General features: G+C 39.3%; 1 protein-coding gene across 1 annotated transcript; it reads right to left on the bottom strand.

The window, feature by feature from the left end:
* Positions 1-684: 684 nt before the first annotated feature.
* Positions 685-5583, bottom strand: LOC113116972 (ornithine decarboxylase 1-like). The gene is made up of 11 exons (XM_026285287.1): positions 5427-5583; positions 4492-4623; positions 3985-4118; positions 3658-3831; positions 3336-3508; positions 2676-2892; positions 2504-2587; positions 2249-2411; positions 1931-2046; positions 1635-1849; positions 685-1499 (listed from the first exon to the last, which is right to left on the bottom strand). The coding sequence occupies exons 3-11, from the start codon at positions 4084-4086 to the stop codon at positions 1361-1363; spliced, it is 1383 nt and encodes a 460-aa protein (XP_026141072.1). The 5' UTR covers positions 4087-4118; positions 4492-4623; positions 5427-5583; the 3' UTR covers positions 685-1360.
* Positions 5584-9112: the final 3529 nt, after the last annotated feature.

Below are 9112 nucleotides of genomic sequence, written 5' to 3'. Positions count from 1 at the left end.
TGTCACGTAATAAAGTCCGTTAGCCAAGGCATATGATTAATATAATCATTTAATAATAAAATATTTTCTATAATAATTAAAATAAAAAATATTAATGAATACATCTCTGATAATCCTGGGTTGTTATGGTCCCACAGGTTTGTTTACGAGTCAAACTCTTGGACACGAGAAAACTAAATGAAACGACCATGTGCTCTCCCGGCCACCGTAGAACCCAGATCACAAAAGGAAGAGATTTCAAACACTTGACCGATGTTATTTAATTTGGAGCAGAGATGTTTTTAAGAAATGTTTTAATGTTGAAACTACTGTATTTTCATCAACAGGTGTTCCTCACAGCGCCGAGCAGGTTTGTGAAATACAAAATTAGTTATTTTTCAGAAATAACTGGACACTTGTTACATTGTGTGGGGTTTTTAAATGATATTTTATGGTCATAGTATCATGCTAGTTTCTCATTCTGAACAACACAAGTAAAATATATGTAACGTCTAAATAATGTAAACAAACTGATGTATAGATTTGGTGAAAGAATCGATCATCAGCCATCTCTAGATTGAGCTACATGTGTTTAGTGTAGAGTTGTTTTACCTTGTGTTCTATGAATTCTTGATTTGCGCGGTTTAATACTTTCATAAGTTGTAAAACGGTGCTACTGGAATGGAAATCAAAAGCACAAATCACAACATTTTTACAGCTACATTTATTTATATAAAAATACAAAACTTAAAAAAAAAAAAAAAAGTTTCCATAGGAAAGCAATTCGGAAGCAATCCCATCTCTTTCTTATCCATTTCAAATGCATCAGTGGCATAGATTTCAGGTCAAAAATAATATTAATATTAACTTACTAATCAAGTATAAAATGGAAATGGTCATGGAGGAATAAATCAGTCTGTGTGAAGAGGAAGATCTTATTTTCCAAAACTGTTGGGAGAACATTTCATGAAATGGCTACTTTTCAATCCCTTAAAACCCCTCAAAGTAGCATGAGCTTCCAACACACACACACACGATTAAACCTCCCTCAAGTCCTCCAGTCAAGTAACTGGCCTCATGATTTATAAGTAAATACGTAAAAAAAAAAAAAAAAAAAAGTTACTTAAAACAAAAAACAAAACAGCAGCTGCAGGACTGAGCCTTTCTGTGCGTCTTTCAGGTTTGAGCATTTGCAACATACAAACAAGTGAAAAACAGCTGCATTTAACAATAGAAAAATGTAGCCATTGTTATCCAACAGCACACATTTGGAAATGGTGGACCTCCAGACAGGGTTCAGGAGTAAATGACAGGAGAACTATGATAAACCGCTGTCTGAATGAGAACTGGCTCTCGCTCTGGTGGTCAGCGCTGAGGAGCATCACAGCACTTGAGTAGGGCACGGTTTGGCTGGCACGTCCAGTGTGCTCTCGCGTCCGCAGTGGGACGGCACGCTTCCAGCACAGAGATCCTCCGCAGGAAGAGGAGGCCCCTGAGCACGGATTTGCTGCATACACTGCCTGCAATCAAAGAGATCGGTCAAAACCTTACATTAACCATTCCTTCAGTACAAGGTTTTTGCTCGCATGGCGTTACTTCTAAAAAAATATATTTCTTAACATTTAAAATGTTAAGAAAAAGCATAATTTGCTTACCAGGCTGTGCGGGACATGATGTAATGGATATCAGGTTTCTGGAAGCCATTGAAGGTGGAGGACGCGGCCACCGTGTAGGCTCCCATGTTCTCAAACAGCAGCCAGTCGCCCACCTGCATGTCCGGCAGGCCGCACTGCTCCACGATACGGTCCAGCCCATCACAGGTCGGGCCCCAAATACTGCACGGGTACATGCGCTCGTCTGGCTTGGGTTTCTGCATGACATTACGGGTTACAGGTTAGTCTCGGGGAAGAAACGCCTAACAAACAGGAAGCTGATGGACCCGTCGCTGTACCTTGTGCAGAGTTGGCAGGACGTGCGCATGATCATACAGAATACAGTTGAAGGAACCATAAACACCATCGTTCACGTAGTACATCAGGGTTCGGTCATTGGCCCCATCCTCCTCTTCTGAAAAGGAGAAGAAATTCAGTTAAACGCTTTATGTAATGCTTTACACACTACAGATTGCTTCATTTATTCATTTATTCATTGCAGTTAAATTGATAATGTTACTGAATATTAGCGTTTGGATCCTGAATATAGATAGTCCTCTAATTTAAAGTCTGAGAGCACATTAGAAACGAACGTGGTTTTGAATGTTTGCCTTTACCATCTGAGGCTGATTGCTCCTTCATGATGACCTTTTTGGCGATGATGTTGACCGCCAGCGTGTACGCAGACGCTACATAATAGCGGCCAGGTTCAGCAATGATCCTCACGCCGCAGTCAACAGGGAAATACTTATCCAGTGCAGGGTTAATCACAGCAGCGATCTGCCAAAACAAAAACCCAGAAGTTAACTTGTGTAACCTAAACATCTTTAGTTTGGTCACTTGAAGTTAAGATGGTGTTTAAGAATAAATACCTCTTCAAATTTCAGTTTGGTGTCATCTGAGCCCGGAAAGCCTCCACCGATATCAAGCAGGGTCATGTTATATCCCACCTCCGCCTGGTGGACGATATCATTTTCAGACTAAGCATGTATTCTATTGTATAAATGAGTGTAGTTTTAATTTTTATAGTACAAGATGACTTACCCCCATGTCAAAAACATAGCGTGCATCAGAGATAGCCTGGCTGTACGTCTCCGGATCAGTGCAACCGCTGCCCACATGGAAACTGACTCCAATCACGTCCAGCCCGAGCTCCTTCGCCCGCTCCAGCAACAGACGACTGCTCTTTAACGTGGCGCCAAACTTCACACTTAACCTGCACACGGCCTTGGAGTCATCAGTGGCGATACGGAGAACCAGTCTGCAGAAACACAACGTGTTTACATGTCAAGAAAGTCTTGTAGCAAAGCACAATCTTTTTTTTTGTGTTTGTTTACTTAAATATATAATTGTCAGCCAATACATTTTTCTGTTTGGCTACATACACTTTTGTTTTAAGTGGTCAAACAATATACAAGCTTATATTTGGTATTTTTAATGCCATTAGTTTTACAGAAAGTTTATCTAAAGTAAGTGTTTATTTCACAGATTCAACAAAGTATTTTTTTTTTTTAAACAATACATTTCCAAATAAGTTTATTTTAATAAGTGTTATTAATTGTTCTGCTTGTTTTATTCACCGTTACTACTTTATATGGTCTGATATCAAGTATAATCTGCTTTATATTGCTCATCGGCCACCCATACTGCTTGATACTATTATTCTGTGGTGAAATATGACCTGGTTTTCTAATAGTTACTCACTTGGCGTTCTCATGGCTTCGTGCCACCTTCATGAGCTCCACTTCGCTGTCAAACGTCATCATCTGCACTCCGTGAGCAGAGGCGTACTTGATCTGAGACACCTGCTTGCAGGGATTGGCATAGATGATCCTGCTCGGCTCCACACCCACAGACTGAATGATCTGGATCTCAGTCTAACGGAGGAGACGAGGATTAGAAGTCAGGTTAATACAGGATTAACAATGCTACATTCTTACAGCTAGGTGCTGCTGTCATGCACTCATTGAGACACATGGAGAAGTCACGTTTGTGATTTAGGGAACTGAGAAGAGCTTTCACATACCTTGCTTGCACAGTCGAACCCGGCTCCCAGAGACGCCAGAGTCATGAGCACAGCCCTGCTGTCATTGCACTTCACTGCGTAGAACGGTGTGACACGGGGCAACACACGCAACCAGCGCAGGTGCTTCTTCAGGACGTCTCCCAGGTCGGCCACATAGAAGGCATCTTTGTCATCCTAAAAGAATAAGAGATGGGATCAGAACAGTGGATGGCACATTTGCAGAACCATTTAGAGAAAAGATGATATTACAATAAAAGAAATCTAAGTTTACATGCATAAAGCAACAATTAAGCAGACGCGTAGGTATAATACAACGCGTTCACTTACAGATAGTGATGACTCGTTGATCTTCTGCTCCACGATATCACGTGCACAGAATCCCTCCTCCAGGAAGGCGAAGTCAAAGTCTGATCCAGTCAAAGAGGTCATGGTGTTTGTTCAAGATTTGATTGCAAAAGAAACTGTTGAAGAAAAAGATAGGGGCGTTATAAAATGTGACCGCTGAGATAACAAGGAAAGACTATCTGTCAGTGTACGTAAACCAGTAGCTTATCTTTGAACTAATGACAGCTTTAGAGACTACAGAGGCAGCTCACTGACCGCTATAATGGAGATACTATTAAAGGAATTAAATTTGATATTTTCTGATGTCGTTTTAATTGTAGTTTAAATCACTTTGATAAAAAAAAAATACTAAAAAAATATTTAGAATCAGAATGTCTACAAAAACGTCTGTAGAATTATTCCTCTCGCGTACAGAAGTACCCGGATCTTTAAGGGGTTTGAGTTTTCCATCCCTCTTTATTGTATGCGCTCAAAGGCAGAAAGACTCACCAGATGAATGCGAGAGATGGAATGAATGTGCTAACAGCTGTCGGACAGCCAAGGAGGTTCACCAGTGAAGTTGAATCCTTTCAGATAAGCCTCAAGGCCAGGGCCAGTGTGCACGTCTCCCAGGCAAGAATTCTGCAAAGATTACAAACATTAGGTCAAACCATAAAGTACAGGCAACAAACCGGTCCAAGCTATGTTATGTCGGTAACTCAGATGGTGTAAAACTCATTACACAGTGTTTATCGTACCGGTCCATGTCGTGCAAAAATTAGGAAATCGATTCCCAGTTAATCTGGTACCCGCGCGCGCACACACACACACACACACACACACACACACACACACACTTGTGATGCAGAGCTATTTCGCAAAGCCGGTGAAATTAGTCCCTCCCCTGCAGAGCGCGCGACTACACCAGTTACCCAATAAGGAAAAGTCCCGTTTGGACCAACTATAACAGGCATTCCTGTCAGCCAATCACTGCTCACATCCAGCCGGCTTCTGCTTTCGGCTCAGCCAATAGAATGCGCTCATTCAGGCTAGCGAGGCTATGCAGCGTGAGACTTCATTCATTGATCTTGATCTTGAAATCTAAGTCGCATTAACCAAAGAATCTAGTAAACAGATTAACAACTCCACGTTTGTCAAAGTATCGGTCTCCAACGAGAAAGAGATCTGATGAAAGTCGAAGTTAAACACGCACAGGAGAGTGTGACAGCGCGGCCACGTTGACTCGAGGCCATGGTGTCATGACACACGACTGAACGAGCAAAAAACACGTCTATATTATACAGATTCAACAAACACCTCAGCGAATTAACTAACGTTAGAGGCTGACCGGTTAGATTGTGATTCGACTGTAACATACTAAAAGTTCATCCGGGCACTTTAAGACACTTAACGTCAGTTTCGCTCAGTAATATCGTATAACTCACCTTAAAACGCATTTACAAAGAGTTTTCCCATTAGACCAGAGTGCTGGAAATGAATAACGTCGGCTTCGTCCCGCACACGAGCAGCTGTGGTGATCTTCTACCGGCGCAGAGCGAAGTAAGCCCCGGCGCGGGGCACAGCTCTATATATAGTGAGGCGGTCTCTAAGGACGCGCCAGCTGGAACCGGTTTGTTCCTGCCAGCGGCTTCTTCTCGCGTGACGCGTCTGACTGAACCAGAGTGACACTCTCTGCTGCTATGAGATTAATAATTATTATTATCCAGAAACCTGTTAATGAAACAGAGCCCATAATGAACAACGGGCTCAACCATTGTACAATATATTAATATTAGATGTCTTGTGGTTTCCGGGACATCTATAAACTACCAGCTAAACTGTTATCTCTAATTAGAAATTTAAATATCGGTCGAGGAGTTTGAATATATATAAACACACACATTTTGGTATCATATTTAAATGTGACAGAACTGTACAATAGAGGAACCATGTGTTTTCTGAACATCGACTACAGTAGTCATTATAAGTGGATAAAAAAATTCATCAAAGTTGTAAAGTTGTTAAAGTTGTATACACACACACACACACACACACACACACACACAATTTTAAGTAATTTAAAAAGGCTGCACACAACCTTAAATACTGACATTTAAACGAAAACTGTAAAGATAAAAGCTAATTCCAAATGTAAATAAATATTTGGATTTGTAAGATCCTATAGTATAAAAATTAATATCATATCTAATATTATTGGCTACTATTTTGGGAGTTACATTCACAGTTCATTATAAAAAAAAAAAGTAGAATTAGAATAAGAATTGGGCAATAAATCCTATCACCCCTCTCTTACGAAGCACAGAGGTCAAGATTCATAGAAATGTGAATTTTACAAGCTACGCATATAATTGCTCTTTTAACTGGAAAAATATAATTGAGCCAAGAATTGGAAAGTGGATTAAAGAAATGGTGTCGATGGAAAAAGTATTGTTTATTGTTTTTTTTTTTGGAGATGTCTGGAGACCTTTTACAACCTTCTTAAGGACTCACAATGTTAATGTTGTAAACCTGCTACAAGAGCAAGCTCTGAGGGAGTATAGCATCATGATCTCCTACATAGACTTGGGACACACTCTTTACTGATTTAGGTGTCTTTAAAATGAGAATAGGGTAAAATGAGAAAAAATGTTTGCTGTGCATGATTGTTATTCACTGTGTTATATGCAAAACTGAAAAAGTACTAAATATTTTGGTAAAAAACAAAAAGGACTTGGGCCAATATGTATGAGGTCATCCGGAGGAGCTTTTCTGTAACATTTCCTTCCTTGTAATTGGGCCATCTGGTTCCAGTTACCCTACAGCAGCTTTCAGTCAACATGCTGCAAGACCTTGCTGAAGATGTCAGACTGGATGTTTCCTCACCTTTTCCACAGATGTCCACTTCCGTCTTTTATCTTTGCTGTGCACACTTTGTTGTCATCCTGCCAGATGAATTAGGAGTGGACACTAGACCTAAATATATCAGTCCTGAAACTCCCCGTAATCACAGGAGCAGACTAATTATGGCTATATCCCGTGCACCTGGTGACGGAAACAAATACACTTTTCCTCCTTCTTAAAAATAAATAAATAAACCAGTTTTGACAACATTTGACTGCATTACAAGTGCTTCATTGATGGCCCATGTATATTTGTGATGAAGCTGAGATATATCAACTTTCTAACATTATAACAGAGTCAGTTCATGATCATTTTATCTTAACAGCCGACTATCAGACAACTGCAAACTCTGAATTTAGTGAATAGTTCATTACATGTCTTTACACTCAAAAAAATGAATTTTCAGTTTTGTTCACTTTACCTGAACAATTCATGTTGAATTAATGCCATTTTGGCTATTTTTCATTTCAACATGATTGTGTCATGTTAAACTGACTTAAAACTGTCACTCGCTGGTTTAACATAAAGTTTTCATTTTGAAAGAACATGTTTCAATCAAGTACTTCAAAATAAGTTTTACGCTTCCCATCATGCTTTGCACAGGACTGGATATGGGGAGAGAAAATGTTGAAATAAAGTGTTATTTTATGCAGTTTTTAGTAAAAAGTGATAATAAGGAGACTTTTTCATGTCTAATGCTCTATTATGTGGGCATTTTAAAATAATTTATATTGGTGTATTTGGTGCGAGTTACCATTGTGGTGAAGTGTGGAGCTTGTGGTTGGGTTGAGGACCTGGTTAAAAGAAAGTCTAAAATACTTAATTTGAAAAAAGCAACTTTAATGAGAGTGCTAGTGCATGATGTACACATAGTAACATCCTTAAACTGCAAACAACTAACATCATGTGTAAAGAAAAGTTATATCTTACTTGCTAATGTTTTTATAACTCTAAACTTGCATGGACAGTGGTTCTACTTGATGTAAACATATTATCTCTACTCAGATATTTCATGAAGGATGAACTAAAGCAAACTGAGTAAACTCAACTAAAAGTAGACATGTCCTTATAACTTGATTTATTCTTGTCCAAATAACATGGTACAAACATGTGGAACCACTGTCCATGAAAGAATCATGTTCAGCCAAAGAGTCATTTTTTTGAGTGTATAGTCTTTCAGCCACCAATTAAGTTATCTTTACTAGCTACCACATAACCACAATTACCATGAACTGTAGTCAAATAAGGCTCATAACATTGGCGATTATCTTAACATATGCGAATGTGAGTCTCATATGCTCCTTGAATCTACAGTTTTAAAATAGTTTTGAAATGATTTGTAAAACCATATAGAAGTTAACAGAGTAAATACAACTCATTTTTTGTTAATTGCATTGTAAGTGCACTAGCAAGCCCATCTGCATTACTGTCACACACTTCTGATCAGTTAATGGAAGATCACACACCAGGCTCATGAATGCATACAAAACTGCACAAGGTCGAAGTGTTTCAAAAATCATCTAAGAGTCATTCACAACTGGAAAAGCCTTTAAACCTCTGTATTTCCATTCGTACGCTCACATACTCGCTGTGGCTTATGCCTTGACTCGAGAAACGCTGTGATCCATGACGACTTCATTGCTGTGGTTGGGAATACGTTTCCCAGATGCAAATGAGCCCCGAGCTGAATCCATCGGCTTGCAGAATCCAGACAGAGCTTTCCAGAACTTAGATTTTTCCTTCAGAGGTCAACTAGACCATGAGGTCATTGTTTATATCCTCAAACACCACAAACCACATCACTTTTTCATGAACTCAATAATATTTAATAGGTAAGAATATCAGTTTTTCCCTTTCCTTTAAGGCTCCGTATACTTTTTTAACGTAGCACTATTTTGCACCCTTATCAAGATGATTCCTAATCTGTCAGTTTTCCTCAGAAATCAATATAGATCAAGGAAAGGAACTAAGGACTGGCCTAGTTCGTGATGTCTCTCTTTTTACTAAGGTTATTAATATTGTAAGTAATGTTAAATGGTGTTTACAGTTGTGTGTAGATCTATGCAATGGTGTTTCCGACAGAAGACATACACGACACACAGGCTTTTCTACCTTGCTCTGTGTACAGTACACACAGTCTTATGACCTCAAAAGCTTTATTTCTAGCAACACGGATAGTTTTGAGTCTAAGCAGTTTGAAGGATGTGCCTTATTTCATCAAACCCAAACA

The sequence above is a fragment of the Carassius auratus genome, chromosome 17 (genome assembly GCF_003368295.1).
Source record: "Carassius auratus strain Wakin chromosome 17, ASM336829v1, whole genome shotgun sequence".
Taxonomy (NCBI): domain Eukaryota; kingdom Metazoa; phylum Chordata; class Actinopteri; order Cypriniformes; family Cyprinidae; genus Carassius; species Carassius auratus.
Note: the sequence above shows the minus strand (reverse complement) of the source record. Positions and strands in the feature narration are given on the sequence as shown.

Coding starts and splice junctions, on each gene's coding strand:
- LOC113116972 (XM_026285287.1), bottom strand. CDS start 4,086: ATGACCTCTTTGACTGGATCAGACTTTGACTTCGCCTTCCTGGAGGAG. Junction 3,509..3,657: donor GGTTCGACTGTGCAAGCAAG/GTATGTGAAAGC, acceptor CTCCTCCGTTAG/ACTGAGATCCAGATCATTCA. Junction 2,047..2,248: donor GGAGCAATCAGCCTCAGATG/GTAAAGGCAAAC, acceptor TCTCCTTTTCAG/AAGAGGAGGATGGGGCCAAT.